The following is a 22,723-nucleotide window of genomic DNA, read 5'->3' as shown; positions in this document are numbered from 1 at the left end:
AACTCTAGACTATGTGGTGGTTTGTAGCAACCCTCTCTCTCAGTAAGGAATCAGCTGCAAAGAGTCCAGAGAGAAATTAACATGAGTAAGAAGAGCTGGATGGACACACACAGTGAGGAATATTCAAATCCGAAGTATTTTATAAAATGCCAACACTTTATAGGAATAGCTTTATAAATACTACCTTAAATAATTTTAGCAATATTTTAGGATATTAAGTATTATATGTGAATTAGCAAAAAGGTGGGAGTAATCCTAACTAGTTACAGTTTTTGCTGTACAACTTTACAGTGTGTATTGGGTCAGTAGTATCACTGAATCAAAACTTCTGGGTCTGTTTCCTTTTCTCTACTTGTCTGATATTTCTCAGAATAATGTAAAGTTGAGATAAGGGAATAAGTTTTGAGAAAGTCAAAGGTTAGGCTTGAATGCAGCATGTTACAGTGTTAATAATAGAATGGTTTTGTCAAATATAGATTCAGGAGTGGCCAACTGTCAATTATGGCAATGTATGTGTACTTAGTAAGTCTGATATATGTATATATAATTTGTTTCTTTCTCCCAGTGAACCTATGAATACCCTTAGAATTTGGCAGTGTATATGCAGACATAATAAAAAGTGAGACTCTTCATGTCAGCTAAACTATATTTGTGAAAAGACAGTGGCAGACTAATGATTATGTAGATAAGGACTTTTAAGTCTTAATTCAAGTAGAATTCTTCTTGAATTATTTTAAGCATACAAAATAAATTTACAAACTTACCTATTTATTTTAGATATTGCCTCAGCATTTGTGGCCCCCGTGGATCTGCAAGCCTATCCCATGTATTGCACAGTAGTGGCGTATCCAACGGATCTAAGTACAATTAAACAAAGACTGGAAAACAGGTTTTACAGGTTAGAACCATTTGATGTAGCTACTATCAAAGGAAAGCTGGTGATCTTTCCACCCATTTGATCTTTAGCAGTGTTTCTCAACTTTTTGTATATATGAGTGCACATAAGAATCACCTGGGGATTATGTTAAAATGTAGAATCTTATTCAGTAGATTTGGAGTGGGACCGGAGATTCTGCATTTCTAACAAGTACCAGTAATGCCAATGCTGCTGGTCTTTAGACACTTAAAAGACAATTCCTAGGTACAATTATTCCTAGAGGCTGGAATGATTTTATGCTCACTGTCTTTATATTGTATTCTGTAAAGCAAGGCAAGTTATTTCATTTTCTCCTGGATAACATTAAAATATGTATTTGTTCGTTGATTTTAATAGAATATATAATAAAATTATGTATTTGTATTATGTATATTGTTCTTATTTTGCCTATATTCAGCTTATTACTTATAACACTGAAATTTGAAAGTACTCAGTTTTTCATAGTTGTAATTTAGCATGAAAAAGAATTAGAATTAAATGGCCCAGGTATAATTTCAATTAATTTTCATTATCTAGGTAATTTTGTTAAATGTCTTTAATCTTCAATAGGCTTTATAGGTTTATTACCTAAAATGTTTTGTCAAAAAATATGTTTATAGTTTTAAATAATAGAATCCTGTTTTAGTTTTAATGTTTCTCATATGACCTTTGCTTAGCAGTCCAACAATTTAATTTGTGTAACATTGCATTAAAACTTTTTGTGACCAGTTATTTATTACTGAAGTCCTTTCCATTATTCTTCTTTTTTTAACTTAGAGAAGTTTTATTCATATTTTGTATTAATATTTTTCTGTATAAAATGTGCCTTTGGTTCTTTTTATGATTTAAATTTTATTTCCGCATCTCATTGTGAGGGGCTATCCTGTGCCTGTACCCACTAGATGCCAGTAGCAGCCCCTAGTTGTGAAAACCAAAATATAGTCAGACATTGTCACATGTCTTCTGGGGAGCGTAATTATACTTGATTGAGAACCACTGGAATAAAGAAAACGAATATATTAAACTTGAGTTTCTAAAGATTTTTCTGATCTTCTTAGGTGTGTTTGCTGTTGCTTCCTTGATATTTGTCAAAAAGCATAGAGATAGGGAGAAAATCCTCTATGCTATGTGGTTTCCAACCATCCCACCCTCAAAGCATTCTTCAAGTCTTTTTCAGTATCAGGTGTTGGAAGTTTAAGAGAAAAAAAAAAAAAAATGAAGGCATTCCTAACTATATTCCCCCCTGACCCCTAAATTGCTAAAGATTGGAAGTTAAACCTAGTGCTTCAGAGATGAAACAAGACATGGGTGGGTGAGAAGGAAAGAACTGTTTATATACATACACTAATTGTTGTACTGCAACTAGAAAGATAAGCTGCTGATATCTTCCAGTATTGTTGTAAATATCTCACACATTGCTCAACATGATAATTGCTAGCGTATACTATACATAAGGTTTGACTTACAGTGGTTTGACAGATTTTTCAGCTTTACAGTGATATGAAAGGGATATGCGTTCAGTAGAAACCATACTTCAGATTTTGAATTCTGATCTTTTTCTGTGCTTGTGATGTACTCTTTCATGATGCTGAGCAATGGCAGTGAGCTACAGCTCCCAGTAGCTCCCAGTCAGCCATGTGATCATGAAGTTAAAACGATACTGTACAGTGTATTGTGTTGCCATATGATTTTGCCCAACCATAGGCTAATGTAAGTGTTCTGAGCACATTTGAAGTAGGCTTGGCTGAGGTAAAATGTTTGCTGGGTGTTAACTATGTCACATACATTTTTGACTTAATGGTATTTTGAATTTACAGTGGGTTTATCAGGGTATAACCCCATCATTAGTTGAGGAACATCTGTATTTCAAGATACATTATATTTTAAATAGGCTTTTGGCATTACCCTAGTTTTGTAGCCAATTTAGGAAAAAAACTTTTGGAACACAATACTTACATGAATTAGAAATTGCCTGTTTTCCAATCTGATAATAAACTCAGTTATAAACCTAAGTTATGTTCTTATTCAATACAATGATGACTTCCAGTACTATTTCACTGTTTAAATGTTTTTGCTTCTTCCTTCACTCATTGGTGTTAGACTTCTTACAGTTTGTTTTTCTTTCATGATACTTCTAGTTCAGTCTTTTGTTAAACTATTACTGTCAGTTTGCCCTGCTGGTATTAATCTAATACTTTATTTTACACACAGTTTTCTATATGATACACTGAAGATATCTGTGATTCTGTTATTAGATAGAGCCTTGTGAATCTTTTTGAAATGCACAGTTTTTCTTTGTTTCTATGTCCACAATTACATGCAGTGTTTTTTTATTCCATGTAATTATATTTCTGTTCACAATCAGTAAGATTTTCTAAGTGTTTTCTTCTTTATTACTTTAAGTCAGGCCACATATTAGATAATATTCTCAAAAGTTGTCCTTGGATTTTTATTTACTTTCAGAAATAAAATTATAAAACTACAGATTTTATTTTAGCATTGTCCGTTAAGTGTTCAGAAAGTAATTCTCATTTAGTTAGGTTTCTTGGTAAACGAATATGCAATATTTTTATAGTTTTGTATCTCATAAGGTGGCTGTCAGTTAACTTTTCATTTGTACATGTCATTTGATTACCAATAATATAAGTAGATTAAAATTACTTGTTTCCTTTTTTGTTCAGAAGTCAGGGGTCTTTATTACCAAAAAATGACATACATACATCACAAAAATATATAAAGCCAAAACTTAAAAACTCTCCCCTTTCTACTCTCCTGCCACTCCCCATATAGATGTTCTCCCTCCCAAAAAGAGGACATTGTTAATAGTCTGGTGTGTTCCATTCCAAACATCTTGTATGCAAATACATAGTTATGGTTGCCCCTCTTTTTTTTTCTAACACAAATGCAGTTATGCTTCTTTGAAAATGACTTTATAAGACCAATGGTTTTTATGATTGGTTTAGACTGAAATTGAAAAGTTGGAATGTCTTGGTTTTAAATGATGTATTTCTAAATATAAGGAAGTTAAAATTTCTGTATTTTGTTTTTTTAAGGCGAGTTTCTTCCCTAATGTGGGAAGTTCGATATATAGAGCATAATACACGAACGTTTAATGAGCCTGGAAGCCCTATTGTGAAATCTGCTAAATTTGTGACTGATCTTCTTCTACATTTTATAAAGTAAGTTATTTTTTCATATGTAATTATGATAATTTTAATAATTAATGGCACTATAGTTCCTCTTAAAATAGAAAACATACTGTTTATGAAGAGGAAACGTTTAAGAGTAGCCAAAATAGTTCAGTTGGGAGAACGTTAGACTGAAGATCTAAAGGTCCCTGGTTTGATCCTGGGTTTTGGAAGAAACAGTTCATTGGCTAATAATAAGAATGAAATCATAAAAGCTGCATTACCATTGTGTTTTAAGGTTAAAATTTTTTTTAAAAGATTCTTTTCTCAATCTAACTGTTAGACAATAATAACAGTAAAGATTTATTTAACATGTAATGTTTTACCTACTTTAACTCTTCTAACCCAAGTAACAGTCTTACAGGTGGAACAGATTATTTTCTGGAAGTTTGAATTGAGGGAACTATGGCCTATAGTGGTTAACATGTATAAGGTTGCACAGTAAATGAGTGTCTGCCATCTGATTTGAGAATTTTTCATCCTAGCAGTATATTGCCCTGTCAAGTATATTAACAAGTGTTTAAGTAGTCCAGCAGGAGACTGAATTTAACTTTCATGATTCTAGTTCAAAGTCAAGGTTAGTTCCTCATTGATTCCATAACAAGAGTGATAACCACTATTTATTAAGGCAGAAGTACTTCCCTTCCTTATCTTAAGGATTTTATGCAGTCATACAATGAATTGAGCCTCCTAAGTTGAAGGCAGAGAAATGAATTCTATATTTTGTACAAAGACTGCTGTGATTCCATGTTATTATTTTGAATTTTTTTTCCTGGTTGAGAAGTAGTAACAGCATTTTAAAAGCTTACTTAGCTGTTATCAGCTTTCATTTTTACATAATGAAAACTTCAGGATTATTCAGGTTTTTTTTTTTTTTTTTTTTTTTTAATATCCTTTTTTTTTTTTCTTTTTTGGACATAATCTTTGAGTTTCTTTTGATTAATGTTTTTTAACGGAGAAATGCAGGTCATTTCAGTATAAGAAAACACCTACCATAATTAGTAAGGTCAATTTTGTGCCCTTTCTCTACCTTATTCTCTAAGACATCTGTTGCTTTCCAATGGTTTGGGGGCTATTATTGCTATGCTTTTGTTTTCCTTATTGAAATTAGTAATTAAGCATTATCCTCTGCAGATTCTTATGTCTGTAATTTTTTGTAAGTGTTATAACTATGTGTAGGTATATCTGTTTTTTTCAAAGAGAATCCATAGAACTACATGAGATACCATATTCATATTTCAGTGAAATAATTTAGATGAAAATTGTTAATACGTTTGAAATAGTCTATGAAATGTATTTCTTTCAAACAGCTACTTTGAAATGTCTTTGAAATCAGATTCATGAAACACTTAAAGCATTTGTATTATATATTCCTGAAAATGAATCCGTGGCATTTTTTTCAGATGTGTATATTTTGTTTAGAAATACTTTTTTTGGCAGATAGTTTTCAAGATATTAAGTATTCCTTGAAATTTTAATTATACTTTTTAATTGAGTTATTTGGCAAAATTTCAAGCAATTTATACATACAAAGTATAGTAATGGATGCTTGGAGGTAGTATTTTTATCCTCTTAATACAGTTTCATAGGATAGATAAATCTGTAAGAAACTATAATATAAGGAAAACTGTGACAAGTAATAAGAGAATTGTATAGAAGTTTAGATGAGAGTAGGATCACTTTTAGCTGTGATCATGGGGATTCAGATACAGGGGAGGAGAAGTATGTTAAGAAGACATTGTATACAAGGTAGATATTGATAGATTAAGGAAACGTTAGATGAAAAGAAAGCCATTCCAGGGATAAGGAGCAGCATGAGGTAGGGAGGTTTAATTAAGGGTAATATAACTTGGGTGAGGTAGACAGTAATGAGTAGAAGTCATAGTAGAGATACAGTGCTATAAATTTGAGTTGGGGCCACATCATGGGTGGCCTTGAATGCCAATGTAAGGTTTTAGACTTTTAAAATATGAGCTATGAGAGCAAGGGGATGTTGAAAGTATTTTGACATGAGAATAAAATGTTTTACACTATGACTTAAAAATGTTAATTTGACTGCAGTGTCTAATTTAATTGATAGAGAAGAGACAAGCAGCATAAATAGCAGATTGACTGCTATATTTGACCAACTAAGAGTTGATGAGGGCTTAATTTGTGGAAGTGAGAAAGGGACAGATGCCCAGATATACTTGGGGATAGAGTTCACAGCACTTGACCACTAATTGGATTTATAAGGAGGAGAAAAGGGAAAGAATAATGAAAAACCAAGATTCCCATTACTGTAAGAATGGTATGTTAAGAAAAAATAGAGAAAGGAACAAGGATATCTGGGGAGCCACTATTAAGTTTAAACATATGTGGAATTTTAGGTTATGGTAGAATGCTCAGGAGAAGGGCTAGGACAGATTGCAGGAATTTTGGAATTCATTTACACAGATAAACCACCAGTATGTAAATTTATCAAAGCAAAAGGTACAGTGTCAAGTGAAGATGCCTAAGAACAAAGTTTTAGGAAATACATTTAAGAATAAAAGAAAGAAAGAGTTGGAAGACAAGAAATATATTAGCTGTTCGAAGACTGAGGAATGGAAGAAGCACAGCAGATACCTGAGCAAAGACTGGGAGATGAGTCTTGGGTTTGGTGTAATGATATAGTCAGGCCACACTGAAAACCCTACATAGAGTGGAGGGGTCAGGGTTAAATGTGTGTGCATATATTATTGGAGTAAGCCAATGGAGAAGAAAGCAGGCCTTCAGCTTCTACTTTTATCTCACAATATGGTTTTAGGAACAAATTTTTAAGGAAAAAAATTATCATGACTCTAATCTTACATTTTAACATTTCCTTGTTATGTAGGGATCAGACTTGTTATAACATAATTCCACTTTATAATTCAATGAAGAAGAAAGTGTTGTCTGATTCTGAGGTATGTAATATTTCATTAAGATTACTATATTGATATTCTCTGTATAAAAAGAAATTTACATATTGTAGTTTTCAGGTAAAAGTTGTTGTGAAAATTATTTCTTGTCTAGTATAGTTTAAAACAAAAACCGGCAGTAGAATATTCTTCTTAGAGTTACAAAAAAATTTTAATGGGAAACTTTTAATGAGTCAGTAAAGTGCCCCAGCGTATACATTACAGTGTTCCAGTGTGTAAAGGAAATAATTGCTAATTAATCAACTATAAAGTATAATGACATTTAAAATGTTTTATAAATCTGATAAATTCTTGCCTCAAAGGAAGAAGAGAAAGATGCTGATGTGCCAGGAACTTCTACTCGAAAAAGGAAGGTAATATAGTTTTAGTTTTAGCAGGAGTACTTTATATGAATTAAAATGTATTAAGAGCTTTCTTTATTTTTTTACTCTTAGCATTTTAAAAGACATTCAAATGAGTTTCAGTTACAAAACGTATGTTTTTTAGAACTTGGTGAATATTTTCTTTTGTTTGAATTATTATGTATTACCCAGTTATCTAAGCTAAGACTGCATTAAAAGTACAAATTTTATTGTGTAAGTGCTCTTTTATTAATATATTTGAACACTTATCGCAGGACCATCAGCCTAGACGAAGATTACGTAATAGAGCCCAGTCTTACGATATTCAAGCATGGAAGAAACAGTGTGAAGAATTGTTAAATCTCATATTTCAATGTGAAGATTCAGAGCCTTTCCGTCAGCCAGTAGATCTCCTTGAATATCCAGTAAGTGTTTTTGAAAATATTTTCTTTACCTGTCAGTTTGCTACGTATCTTTTACATGACAGTTGGCTATTTTAGTTACTTGTTATGATTATTGTTCATTTCTTATGGAAAGAGCCCTGAACCAAGACACTGTAAGAAATGGCTTATTCTGTTCCTACCAGTTGTGCAGCTTTGAGCAAGTCCCTTAGTTTTCTCATCTGAATTTTTCTTTCTTTTTGTCTTCCCTACACTGATTCTGTGAATTTATTATGGCAGTTATCTAGGAAAACAAAAAATAATAATGCCTACGTCCTTACAGGATTATGGAGATGTAAAGAGAATATATAAAAATAATTTTTAGGCCAGGCGTGGTGGCTCACACCTGTAATCCCAGCACTTTGGGAGGCCGAGGCAGGCAGATCACAAGGTCAGGAGATCAAGACCATCCTGGCTAACATGGTGAAACCCCGTCTCTACTAAAAATACCAAAAAAAAAAAAAAAAAAGAGCTGGGCGTGGTGGCGGGTGCCTGTAGTCCCATCTACTCGGGAGGCTGAGGCAGGAGAATGGCATGAACCCGGGAGGCGGAGCTTGCAGTGAGCTGAGATCCCGCTGCCTGGGCGACAGAGCGAGAGACTCGGTCTCAAAACAAAACAAACAAAAATAATAGTTTTTAAATGTGAAGCACTGTGTACAAATGTAAGGTGACATTATTGTATATATTTAGGTATGCCAATGTATAATCTTTATGGAATACATGGTAAAAAGAGCTAAGTAAACATGATCCAAGTATTTATTTTGGCATGCAATCATAGCAATCTAAATTTAGTGTAGAGTGATTTCTCATCCCTTTAAAAAGTAATTGAATGTTGTATAGTTCAGGGGCTGGGTGCAGTATCTCACGTAATCCCTGCACTTTGGGAGGCCGAGGCGGGTGGATAACCTGAGGCCAGGAGTTCGAGACCAGCCTGACCAACATGGTGAAATCCCGTCTCTACTAAAAACGCAAAAATTACCCGGGCGTGGTGGTGGGCACCTGTAATCCAAACTACTCGGGAGGCTGAGGCGGGACAATCGCTTGAACGTGGGAGGCGGAGGTTGCAGTGAGCCAAGATGGCGCCATTGCACTCCAGCTTGGGTGACAGAGCGAGACTCTTGTCTCAAAAAAAAAAGTTACGCAGTTCAGATAGCATTCATGGTTTGAAATGAAAATAAAAATGTTTTATAAGACATCATGACCTAGATGTGGTATCATTGGACATCATTATCTTATCCCTTTAAAAAGTAATTAAATGTTATATAGTTCAGGGGCTGGGCGCAGTGGCTCACACCTGTAATCCCAGCACTTTGGGAGGGTGACGCAGGCAGATCACCCGAGGTCAGGAGTTCAAGACCAGCCTGACCAACATGGTAAAATCCTGTCTCTACTAAAAATACAAAAATTAGCCAGGCTGATTTTTGTTCTAACTTACAATGATGAAAATAGAGAAATTTCATCAACAGATAAATATCAGAAAATGACTTTTTTCGTGTCATTTAAAATACCAGAAACATAGAATGTTAAATGTGGAAGAGAAATCTTTAATTCCAGTGGCATGATAAATTGAGCTAATTAGAACCTCACCTTTGGGAAAACCTAGGACTGAGCTGATGCTATAATGTTCTGGCTTTCATTTCTCTCTGTTTTCACAACTTACGGATTTCACTTTGGTTCTTGCAAGCTCAGCTATGTATTCTTTTGGAAAATAAATTGCTGTTTATTCATTGTTTTAGGCGTTTGTATTCTGGGCTTTACACAGAAAAGAAGGGATAGAAATAAGACAATGTTTTTATTCTAGAGGCACAAGTATTAACACTATACAGAGATAATTGAGTCCTTGGGCAGTGGTGAAAAAAGAATTTGGAGCTGAAACCCAACCCTAAACCAGAAGTATTGAAGAACTACACCCTGAATGAAAATTCCTTTCACAACAAAGAATGTGTTCCCCAGTGGTTCTAATGTCAGAGAGGAGAAATTTTCCTAAACGTACGCTATACATGGACTTAGAATCCAAATTTGCACTACCCTTGTGTAGAAATCCATTATGGAAAAAAATTTAATCCTTAACTGAATGAACTAATGATTAAAAAAAAAAAAAAAACCTATGTAAGGGACTGATTTACTACCATAATAAGATGACAGAAACAACCAATGGAAATATTAGTAACCTCTCCCTGAAAATTGGAGTAATAGATTGTTCTGAATTACTAGACTTCATTAAAAAAAAGAGAGATGACATTCGTTAAGATTACTGTTGTTATATGTACCACCAAGAAAAAAGAAATGCTGTGAGTTAAACTTTGATAGATAATTTTGGTTAAAGGAATAAATGAAAGAATAAGAAACATGGGGGGAAAGTATGTTATTTGAGAGGAAAAGAGGGAAGACATATTAAAACCAGTTAAATAGAATCCTGGAAATGAAATGTATAATTACTGAAATTAAACTTACTGGACAGTTTTAAAAACAGATTAAAGAGATAGTAAATGTAAAGATCTAAGCAAATTCTATAGAATCCCACACAGAATGATAAAGAGATTGAGTGTGAAGGAGAGGGTAAGAGGTAATGGTAGAAAGAGAAGATCCAAAGTATGTCTAACAAAAATTTCAGTGGAAGAGAATAGACAGAATGGGAGAGGAGAAATATCTGAGGAGCTAATGGCCAAGAACTTTTTTTTTTTTTTTTTTTGGAGACAGAGTCTTACTCTGTCACCAGGCTAGAGTGCAGTGGCTCAATCTGGGATCACTACAAACTCTGCCTCGTGGGTTCAAGCGATTCTCCTGCCTCAGCCTCCCGAGTAGCTGGAATTATAGGCACATGCTACCACGCGCAGCTAATTTTTATATTTTTAGTAGAGATGGGGTTTCACCATGTTGGCCAGGATGGTCTCGATCTCTTGACCTCGTGATCTGCCTGCCTTAGCCCCCCAAAGGGCTGGGATTACAGGCGTGAGCCACCATGCCCGATGGCCAGGAATTTTCTAGAATTAGTAAACATTTGACAAACTATGATTCCTGATCGGGATATACAAGAAAAAAATCTTTACCTAGAATAAGAGTGAAAAAAACTCAACAATTGAAAGTCAAAAAGAAAATGTTAAAACAGTCAGACAAAAAAAATGGAGGAGACCTGAGACTGCTCCAAGCCACTCACTTTACTAATGTTGAACTGAGACTCACCTTGCTAAGATTTATAGACAAAGCTGTTTCTTGCTATTTATTTGTGGCTATTTATAGACAAAGCCACAATGGGAACCCATATCCCTTATATCCAGTGCACCAGTTATATGTGATATTCTGAGACAATAGGCAAATGAATTTTTGTATAAAGTTCACTTTTCAAACTTGAGAGGGAAATATATAAGAATGCAGTCATCTTTTACATATTCAAAATAATGAGAACAATATTTAGCAAATATTTAGAACCTGTCCCACCAGCTAAACGTGTTAGCCGACGAAAAGTAGTAGAAATAAGAAAAGTGTAATCTCTTGCCTCTTGCGGTACTCTGTGATGGAGGTCTGTTTTGTTAATTACTGTCACAGAAGAGAAGAAGAAAACATTGGATACCAACCTACTTTTTATAATTCAGAATTAACTGTACCATCCTTACTTTAGTGGAATATTTAAGGCAGATCACACACTTCATATTTCACCTTTTATATGAAAATATTAGTTCACATTTTGAGTGTAATCAAATATTCAAAGCAAGATATTAAATTTTTGATGGAAATAAATGGGCTTAATAATCTACAGCTTTCATGTATTCAACAGAATTGTATTGAGCAGTTATCATGTACTATACTGCATGGTGGAAGGCCAAGATGTGAGCCAAGAAAAATTAAGTATTCTACATAAATTTTACATTACCCAAAATATTGCAAAACATTTTAAAAAATCATTTTTATATTTTGCCCAAATCTGCAAAGTTTGTAACACCAGTAATGTAAAATCTCTAAGAACTTGTTAACTAAAGAGCCCACCTCTAAATAATCTATGGATTAAACAAATCTCATGGGGATTAAAAAAATGTATTGAACTCAATTAAAATAAATTCAGTGTATCAAAATTTGTAGGACGCAGTTAAAGCAATGCAGGAAAATTTCTAATACTAAAGTGTACTAAAGAGTACAGCAGGAAAGGAGAAGTTTCAAATCAGTAATCGAAGATCACTCCTCAAGAACCTAGAGAAAGAGTAAAATCAACCAAAAGTAAGCCAACAAAAGGAAATAATAAAGAGCTGAAATCAGTGAAACTCGAAAAAGAAAAACAATAGAGAAAATCTATAAAATTGGAAGCTGGTTATTTGAGAAGATCAACAAGATTGACAAGCCTCTGTTAAGATTTACAAAGCTATAAAGAGAGAAGACAGATTGTTAATATCAGGGATGATATAGAGCATATCACTATAGACCCTGCAAATACCAGAAGGATGATAAAGTAAAAATAAATAATACTACAAAGAATTATACATACATACATTTGGTAACTTACATGAAATAGACCGATACTCAAAGTGTAAACTACCACAACTCACCCAGTATGAAACAGGTAACTCAGTAACCCTATTAGGGAAATTTAATTTGTGATTATAAGTTTTTGAAAAAGAAATGTCTAGTCCCGGATGGCTTCACTGGAGAATTCAACCAAACATTTAAAGAATTAACACAAATTCTACACAGTCTCTTCCAGAAGATAGAAAAACTCAAATTCCCAACTCATTCTATGAAGGCCAGTGTTCCCCTGATCTCAAAACCAGACAATAACAGTAGAAAAGAAGAAAAAAAATAACCAAATAACAGCAAATAGAATTCAGGAATATATTAAAAAGTGATTTTATACCATGACCAAGTGCTGTTTATTCCAGAGATACAAGGATGGTTCATTATTCAAAAACCAGTCAGTATAATCCATCATATTAATAGGCTAGTGAATAAAAATCTCATGATTATATCAAGTAATACAGAAAGAGCATTTGACAAAATTTCACACCCATTTGTTCTATGAATGTGCATTTTGGTTATGGTAAAGTCAATGCGGTCACAGGAGGAAATGAAAACAAGGCTTGGAAGGAAAAAGTTTATTATACTGAAGATTCCCAGGCCGGGCATGGTGGCTCACACCTGTAATCCCAGCACTTTGGGAGGCCAAGGTTGGTGGATCACTTAAGCTCAGGAGTGTGAGACCAGCCTGAGCAATATGGCAAAACCCTGTCTTTACAGAAAATACAAAAATTAGCCAGGTTCTGTGGTGTGCACCTGTAGTCCGAGCTACTCATGAGGATTGCTTGAGCCTGGGAGATGGACATTGCAGTGAGCCAAGGTCACACCACTGCACTCTAGCCTGGCAATAGAGTGAGACCCTATCTCATTAAAAAAAAAAAAAAAAGTAAAAAAGAGTCCCAGAAAAGTAGGGGGTTACCACATGCCACACAGGGCCACAGGGGAAGTGCTTGGTTTTGGTTGGGTAGGAGAGACCAAAACTAGGGAAAAGCTTTGAAATCATTTATTGGGGTTTCTGCAGGAAATACAAGGCAGGTCACAGTTAATAGCTTATTATTGGCTAGTTTGAATAATTTCATTGGGCTCTGGGGCACACGTATCTAATTGTCTGGCCCCAGCCCTGGGATGATTTAAAACAGGGAAATACTGGCTTAGTGTGTGAGAGTGAGAAAAGGAGCTGATTGTGGCTTTATACTTGGGATTCATTGGTATGCATATGAAAGACATGTTCTCAGTGGAGCCCGTCACTAAGAATTGACTGCCCCAGAAAGGGGCAGTCTTTCCTCAGGTCTGTAAGGCCCCCCAGGTACCAGATCATCCTTGGCCCTGTGACTAGATGGCAAATAGACAAATGCAGAATCTGAAGAAACAAGACGTTAATTCATTATAAAACCCCTAAGAAAACTGGGAATAAAGGAAAACTTCCACAACTTGATAAAGTACATCTATAAAAAACCTACAGCTAACATCATGTTTACTGGTGACAGACTGAGTGCTTTCCCCCTAAGAATTAGGAATGACTGAAAAATGTTCACTCTCACCACTGCTCTTCAACATAGCACTGGAAATTCTAGCCAATGCAATAAGGCAAGAAAAGGAAATAAAAGGCATACCTATTGGAAAGGAAGAAATAAAAATTTGTAAAGGCAGTAATCCTGCCTTATATGGCACCTTCTTCAGGGTCAGACATATTTGATCATAATTTAAACTTGATGGTACAAAGTCAAGTTGTTATACTTCAAAAAATATAATCGCATACTGAGGGACTTTTGAAAAACTGCAGGCCAGATGTGGTGGCTAATGCCTGTAATCCTAGCACTTTGGGAGGCCAAGGCAGGCAGATTATTTAAGCCAGAGAGTTTGAGACCAGTCTCAGCAACATGGCGAGACCCCGTCTCTACAAAAATTATACAAATTAGCTGGGCATGGTAGTGCCTGCCTGTAGTCCCCGCCACTTGAGAGGCTGAGGTGGGAAGATTGCTTGAGTCTGGGAGGCCTAGGATGCAGTGAGCTGTGATGGCATCAACTGCACTCTAACAGCAAGACTGTTGCTCCCAAAAAAGGGGGAGTACAATACTCTTTGTCCCTGCTAAAAAAAAAAAAAAAGCATACTCTGATAATTTTAGAATTATATACCATATTATGATGATTTTCTGTTGCTCTTTCACTTGTGTGTTTTTATTGGTTCCAATCTGTTACCTAATTTTATACTCAATTGACTAGGTAGACACCTCAGGTGACATGCATAGACTTTGTGGCAACTATTCACATTTGTTAATTCTTTATTATTGCAAAGCAAAACTCCCAATTGTAGTACTGAAGTTGAGATTACTAGAACTTAGGTGTCTCCATAAATGGGATGCTGGCATACTTCCATCGTTTTTATTTCCTTAAAGTTACAGTTGTATTTCAATGCGTCAGACCTTTAGAATTTATAAGTAGTATAAAGTTTTGAGAGTTTCTTTCAAACTTTTGGTTGTAGAGGTGGGCTTTTTCCTTACTCTTTTACTTTCCCCTTTCCAGTACAACTCTATCTCCCAAGTCTCCAGTGAAAAATTAATAACTTCTGTGTTTTGAATAAGAAAATTATTTTGATTGCAATTTAAGGGGAGAGTATGAAATAAATTAGAATTATTAGAAAAAAGGAACTCTTGATAAGGGGAACAGGAGTGATTATTAAGAGTTCTAGGACTTGTAGTCATCATAAAAATCCTGTGCAAATCCCTGCGCTAAGAAGTGATGCTTTGTGTAGTAATAATTGTAACACCGCCTATTTTCCCTCTCCTAGGACTACAGAGATATCATTGACACTCCAATGGATTTTGCTACCGTTAGAGAAACTTTAGAGGCTGGGAATTATGAGTCACCAATGGAGTTATGTAAAGATGTCAGACTTATTTTCAGTAATTCCAAAGCATATACACCAAGCAAAAGATCAAGGGTATATAATTAAATTTTGTTTATGACTAGATTGAGTTAGAGGAGTATATTAAATGACTAAATGTTGCTTTACTTAAAATTTAGGTCCAAGTTAACTTTGTTGTATTCTGAGTATTGTCCTACTGGTAAAAGAATTTATACCTTTCTGCTCAGCTCCTTGTATGAAATAACATTTATGTTATCTTTGATGTCTGGTAATGGTTACTTTTCTTGAAGTACTGTGATTGAATAGATAGGTGCAAATTGTCCTGGTATGTACCAGAGGCATCTGGCCTTGACTTTTCTAGCTATTATCTGCCTTATGGAGCATTTTTGTGAATGATTTTTACAAATAAGTAAAATATAAATATAATTTAAAACTCTTTGACCAGACATAACATCACAAAGGAGTGCTATATAGCAGTGAAATGAGAAAGAAGAGATGCTAGTCCTAGGTAGAAAACAGGTTCAAACCTTTGGGATAGTTTCAGTGTAATAGAGTTGACAATAAGGAGTTTTGTCTGTATGAGCCATTTGAATTTAGAGTCAGACTTTTCTTTAAGAATCTCAAAGCTTGGAAGATTTTGAGATTTTAAGAATCTCAAAACTTAGAAGATTTTCTGTTCTAAACACAAAATATTNTGGCCTTGACTTTTCTAGCTATTATCTGCCTTATGGAGCATTTTTGTGAATGATTTTTACAAATAAGTAAAAATATAAATATAATTTAAAACTCTTTGACCAGACATAACATCACAAAGGAGTGCTATATAGCAGTGAAATGAGAAAGAAGAGATGCTAGTCCTAGGTAGAAAACAGGTTCAAACCTTTGGGATAGTTTCAGTGTAATAGAGTTGACAATAAGGAGTTTTGTCTGTATGAGCCATTTGAATTTAGAGTCAGACTTTTCTTTAAGAATCTCAAAGCTTGGAAGATTTTGAGATTTTAAGAATCTCAAAACTTAGAAGATTTTCTGTTCTAAACACAAAAATATTTAATTGTTAAAATGCCTCAGTTTACCTTTTCATCAAAAGATTAGGAAAAGGATGTCAAAACAGTATTTAAATTCTAAATAGTTTTCCTGGAAAATATTTACATTACAATATTTACTGAACAAAGGTATTTTCCTCCGAGGAATGTTTGAACACTTTTTTTTTCCCCTCACAGATTTACAGCATGAGTTTGCGCCTGTCTGCTTTCTTTGAAGAACACATTAGTTCAGTTTTATCAGACTATAAATCTGCTCTTCGTTTTCATAAAAGAAATACCATAACCAAAAGGAGGAAGAAGAGAAACAGAAGCAGCTCTGTTTCCAGTAGTGCTGCGTCAAGGTATTTAATTTCTTTTAAATACCACTAACTGATCTATAACTTTCATCTAAATGATAGAACTTGGTGTTTTTTAATACTTCCTTTACTATTCCCTATATTACAGAATGATATATTTGACATGCAAGTTCCTATGATGTGGAGGATTTTTAATCTTTTAACTAAAGCTATACTAGTGTAAGTGCTTAAATTCAAACTGCTAAATCTATACAGTAAAACAGCATTTTTAGGATAGTGATGGCATCATGCTTTCCGTCATATAACTTTAGCATTTACAGCGATCCTTCACTAAATATTCACTTTCAAAGGCTCACAATCATATGAAATCCACTACAAATCTCATATTTTAACATATTTCATAATAGTACAAATACTGAATCCAACAATATTATAAACTGTTTTATTCATTCATATAGAAATATAACAGTGACTTGACAATACTATTTTATTTACAGCCCTGAAAGGAAAAAAAGGATCTTAAAACCCCAGCTAAAGTCAGAAATCTCTACCTCTGCATTCTCTACACCTACACGATCAATACCGCCAAGACACAATGCTGCTCAGATAAACGGTAAAACAGAATCTAGTTCTGTGGTTCGAACCAGAAGCAACCGAGTGGTTGTAGATCCACTTATCACTGAGCAACCATCTACTTCTTCAGCTGCAAAGACTTTTATTACAAAAGCGAATGCATCTGCAATACCAGGGAAACCAAGTAAGACTGACTTTCTAAATTGTAATGTGTCTGATGATTTTCTTAATTTAAGCTTTTACTTTGCCAAATGCAGTATACTGAGTTTTAGTAATTTCTAGCAGACTGTTGTTTTGCCTTCTTTATTAATTTCCTATTTAAAAAAAGTTTTAATAAGAATGAAATTGAATTTTACGTCATTATAGACTAATGCTTAGAAATGACAATTCTGATCTAAACTACTGAATTTAAATCATAATACCCACACTAGCTAGCAATTTGCCAAGACTTGCCTTCGTAATTTTGAAATGATGGGACAGCTTCTAAAAGGGCTGAAACTATTAAGAGTCTCTAGTTGGATATGCCTTTTTCCTATTAGAAAGTAGATTTCCTAAGAAAGCTTTAAGCATCCTTCAGGTTTTGTTGTCTTAGCTAATTCAAATAATTCAGGTTAACCTTTTTTCTTATCTTTAGGTTCAGTAACTCCTTAATTTTTAACTTTTTGTTTATGTGTTTTAGTACTAGAGAATTCCGTGAAACATTCCAAAGCTTTGAATACTCTTTCCTGTCCTGGTCAATCCAGTTTTAGTCATGGCACTAGGAATAATTCTGCAAAAGAAACCATGGAAAAGGAAAAGCCAGTCAAACGTAAAATGAAGTCGTCTATACTCCCAAAGGCATCCACTCTTTCAAAGTCATCAGCTGTCATTGAGCAAGGTAAGGTATTATTGCTATCTTTCAAGATACAGTAGATCCTTATTATAAATGATGCTTTTGTTGGAATCAGCATTTATATCCACTTTTCAGGTTGCCCACTTAAAAGTCACACATCTGTATTAGTTGATAAATTTACTGCAATGAGCTATTATTGTGCCACTGCACTCCATCCTGGTAAACAGAATGAGACCCTGTCTCAAAAGAAAAAAAGAAATTTATCTTCAAAGTTTAAATTAAATAGGATATAGTTAACCCAATGTAGCATTCTTCACTTTTGTAGAAAAATGTTTAAGTAAATATTGGATCACAAAACTACTTATTTTTCTAGACAGACTTTTATTAAATAATAATTCATTGGGGTTGTCTACAACTGTAGAATACAACTTTTGACACTTTACTGTTATACTTCAAGTTCTTTCAGCTTTAGGTTTTTATTGTAAAGTCTTCATGTTTGAAAGATGAAGAAAGTAAATACTAAAATATGCCATGTGACGTGTTAAAATAATATGGCTTCTTGGCAGCAGACAGCCTAATAATAAGCATTTTGCATCATGACTTTCAAAGTGTTTCTTAAGACATTTCTTCTTCATTGTTGTCTTTAGAAACCTCTTTAAATTTAATTTCTCTACTGAAATCTTATTTTGGTTAATGGCATTGGGATCTACCCATGTAAACTTAAAATCAGGGAGTCATCCTAGCCTTCTCTTCAGCAACTGAATCTCTTCAACAGCTTTTTGTTTTTGTTGTTTCTCCTTCCATAACATCTCTTAAATCTATTCTCTCCTCTCCATTCTCACCGCCCTGACGTTATTTCAAGGCTTACATAATTTCTTGCCTGGACTATTTTCCTAGTTTCCTAACTGGTCTTCCTGCCTCAGTTCTCAACTCTTTCTTAACCAATCCATCTCCCATATTGCAGCCAAAGTGATCTTTTCATTTCTCTCTAGCACATGTGGATGTGTGTACATACACGCAGAGAAAACCCTTCCTTGCCCTCAAATCATATATGGAAACATTTTTAATTTTTTGCCTGTTACACAAGACTCTCTGTTACTTGGCTCTTGCCTAACATTCCAGGTTCTTTTGCCTTCTTTCTTTTGTATCCCAGTCATCCTAAACACTTAGAAGTTCCTGAGTCTTTGTTCTTTTCTTCTTTGGGGGGGGATGTCTTTTTTCCCTCCTAGTTTAATGGTCTGTTGCCTTTCACGTCTCACTTAAAATATCGTCTCTAGGAAGTCTTCTCCTGGCTTCTTTAGATAGAATCAAGCACTTCCATCTTTTTTTTTTTTTTTCCAAAGACAGGATCTTGTTCTGTCACTCAGACTGGAATGCAATGGCCTGATTTCCATTCACTGCAACCTCAGCCTTTCAGGTTCAATCAGTTATTCTGCCTCAGCCCCCCATGTAGCTGGAATTATAGGTGTATGCCACAACACCCGGCTAATTTTGTATTTTTGATAAAGACAGGATTTCTCCATGTTGACCAGGATGGTCTGAAACTTCTGGCCTCTAGTGATCCACCCCACTTGGCCTCCCAAAGTATTGTGATTTCAGATGTGAGCTGCCACGCCCAGCCAAGCACTTCCATCTTTATGTCCCAGAAAACCCTGTTCATTACCTTTGGTGATGCTTATAATACTGATCAGGTTATTCATTTTCACATGTCTGTATCTCCAGAAGAATCTGAGGTTAATGTGTTTACTCATTTTTAATGCCCATTATAGAGAAGATAATTGTTTGAATAAATAACCAAAATACTTTGCATATGAATGTTTCACATTTTAATATCTGCCCCTTTCTGAACTGAATTTAGAATTTGAATAGTATATTGGCCTTCCTTGCTGCTTTTTATTCTTGAATCCTAGAGAAATCAAATATATATGATGAATTGGTTCTAGCATTATGATAGCGGAGGTCTGGTCTCATAGTCCATTTGATTTATAATGTTTGAGTATTAGAAATACTCGAGTACTGGTACTGTATAGAAATATCATTATCTATTAGTTAACATTAACAGTGATTTATTATAAATAATGACACCTAAATTAACTGTCTAGAATCAAGCAGTGTTGTCTAGTGGAATATAATACAAGACATATATGTAATTTTAAATTTTGCAGTCACTATGTTTAGTAAAAATAGGTAAAGTTAATTTTAATAATATTTTATTCCATTGCATCCAAAGTGTTATTTCAGTATTTAATCAGTGTTTTAAAATATATACTGCTTTAGTATTTAAATTAAAATTTAATTAAAAATTTAGTTCCTAAACTGCGTAACTTTTCATGTGCCCAGGACAACACAGTTCAAGATCAGTGGTTTTAAACTTTTAAAAAAACTTCTGAATTCCTTTTAAGAAAGCTGCATTCATTCTTAATCTTTTTACATTATATATTGCTTTATAAAGTTGATGAGTCCTATAGTCCCTAAGAAAAATGTACATAAACATATTCATACAAAATTTTGGACCATTTCAAGGGATTCATGTAGTCCTTAAAGCCTATCTTCTGTAGTAGGTACATGTGCTGGATATTTAGAACCCCTGTAGTCATAATGTAAAACAAGAGGGATTGACAGAATCCCTAGGCAGTTTAAATGTCAGTTGCTCCATAGGAAATACTTAACTACTTTATGTCCACACCCACATTTTTTCCCAACCACTAATCTAAAGAGAGTCATTTCACTATGGGGATCAGGAATTGAAATCTTTGCATTTTCTGTCTGTACTTGACTCTGACCTTTGGTGAGTCTCTTAACTATGTTTTTTTGTTTTGTTTTGTTTTGTTTGAGACGGGGTCTTGCTCTTGTCGCCCAGGCTGTCTTGTCACCCAGGCTGGAGTGCAGTAGCGTGATCTCAGCTCACTGCAGCCTCCGCCTCCCAGGTTCAAACGATTCTCCTGCCTCAGCCCCCTGAGTAGCTGGGATTACAGGTACCCACCACCACGCCCAGCTAATTTTTGTACTTTTAGTAGAGACAAGGTTTCGCCATGTTGGCCAGGCTGGTCTCGAACTCCTGACCTCAGGTGATCCGCCTGCTGTGGCCTCCCAGAGTGCTGGCATTGTAATTGTGAGCCACTGCACCCAACCAACCATGATTTTCTTATTTACAAAGTACAGTTCCAACCTGTGACCAAAAATGCTCTTACGAAGATATATTCTCTTTAAAAGCAGTTTACATCTATGAATTTCCTCAAAAATAGAGCATTGCAAATCACCTACTTTATCAAATAAAACATGTCAGAAATTTGGAGGGAAAGAGAGTTCGTTACTGATAGTTCCTGTGGCATGTTTTTCCTTTATCTAAGTTATAGCATTTTTTTCTACAACAGAAAGGTGATTCATCATCTCCAGATCCTTCAGGTTTAGAATTTGATTGCCAGCATTTTCTCTCTTGTTTTATGAAGCATAATGGCCTTTTGTCATGGAGTTTGTTACAGTGGGATCTTAATCATGATTATGGTGGCACACATAGTGATTTTGATTGATATAATCAGTATTTCCTAGGATTATAGTCATTTGCCATTTATTACACAAGGAGAGGACTTTTCAAAGCCTGTGAAGAAAAACTGCCATTTAGTTGTTTTTGAATCCTCTTTAAACAGTTCTGAGAGCAGTTTTTGAGCAAGAATAACTTATTTCTAAGTTAGGAATAAGAAAACTTTGGTCATCTTACCTTTATAATCAATCACAATGTTAACTTAGATGAGTTACTTATTTTCTATGAGCTTTACCTGCCTCATGAGATCATTAAGAATCTCTTTTAGTTAGAAAATAAATAAGATCATTGAACTATTAACGTTCTCTAGGTTCTTTTTTCTCATTTTAATAAAATAATTTAGATTATGTCATTACATATAAGTATACCAATGGGGCCTTATTGACAAGTTTGAGGGTCAAACCAAAAAAGAAACTCCATGTATTAAGGTGTACTATTGTTCCCTTTTAGGAGATTGTAAGAACAACGTTCTTGTACCAGGAACCATTCAAGTAAATGGCCATGGAGGACAGCCATCAAAACTTGTGAAGAGGGGACCTGGAAGGAAACCTAAAGTAGAAGTTAACACCAATAGTGGTGAAATTATACACAAGAAAAGGGGTAGAAAGCCCAAAAAGCTACAGTATGCAAAGCCAGAAAATTTAGAGCAAAATAATGTGCATCCCATCAGAGATGAAGTACTTCCTTCTTCAACATGCAATTTTCTTTCTGAAACTAATAATGTAAAGGAAGATTTGTTACAGAAAAAGAGTCGTGGAGGTAGAAAACCCAAAAGGAAGATGAAGACACAAAAACTAGATTCAGATCTCCTAGTCCCTGCAAGTGTCAAAGTGTTAAGGAGAAGTAACCGAAAAAAGATAGATGATCCTATAGATGAGGAAGAAGAGTTTGAAGAACTCAAAGGCTCTGAACCCCACATGAGAACTAGAAATCAAGGTCGAAGGACAGCTTTCTATAATGAGGATGACTCTGAAGAGGAGCAAAGGCAGCTGTTGTTCGAAGACACCTCTTTAACTTTTGGAACTTCTAGTAGAGGACGAGTCCGAAAGTTGACTGAAAAAGCAAAAGCTAATTTAATTGGTTGGTAACTTGTACCAAAATATTTTACTTCAAAATCTATAAAGCAGGTACAGTTAAGGAATAAGTAGAACTAAGGCTTCTGCTTCCTTGCTGCTATGGTGGAGTAGGGAATGTTATGATTTGATTTGCAAAAAAAAAACAAAAAACAAAAAAAAACAACCA

The 22,723-nt window shown here is 34.6% G+C and overlaps 1 protein-coding gene and 1 non-coding gene across 2 annotated transcripts in view; both read left to right on the top strand.

Moving 5' to 3' along the window:
• Positions 1-22,700, top strand: part of PHIP (PHIP subunit of CUL4-Ring ligase complex) — a 140,615-nt gene extending 117,915 nt beyond the window's left edge. Inside the window, 10 exon segments of the mRNA XM_017890728.1 lie at positions 778-898; positions 3,970-4,095; positions 6,962-7,031; positions 7,349-7,399; positions 7,663-7,812; positions 15,119-15,271; positions 16,417-16,580; positions 17,033-17,292; positions 17,788-17,985; positions 21,932-22,700. Coding sequence (XP_017746217.1) covers positions 778-898; positions 3,970-4,095; positions 6,962-7,031; positions 7,349-7,399; positions 7,663-7,812; positions 15,119-15,271; positions 16,417-16,580; positions 17,033-17,292; positions 17,788-17,985; positions 21,932-22,569 — 1,931 coding nt within the window. The 3' untranslated portion in view covers positions 22,570-22,700.
• TRNAF-GAA (transfer RNA phenylalanine (anticodon GAA)) lies at positions 4,205-4,277 on the top strand. The gene has a single exon. It is a non-coding gene; the product is annotated as a tRNA-Phe (tRNA).
• Positions 22,701-22,723: the final 23 nt, after the last annotated feature.

This window comes from Rhinopithecus bieti, unplaced genomic scaffold (genome assembly GCF_001698545.2).
Source record: "Rhinopithecus bieti isolate Rb0 unplaced genomic scaffold, ASM169854v2 scaffold_20307, whole genome shotgun sequence".
NCBI classification, from domain to species: domain Eukaryota; kingdom Metazoa; phylum Chordata; class Mammalia; order Primates; family Cercopithecidae; genus Rhinopithecus; species Rhinopithecus bieti.
The sequence above is the reverse complement of the archived record's forward strand: the minus strand, read 5'-3'. Positions and strand labels throughout refer to the sequence as shown.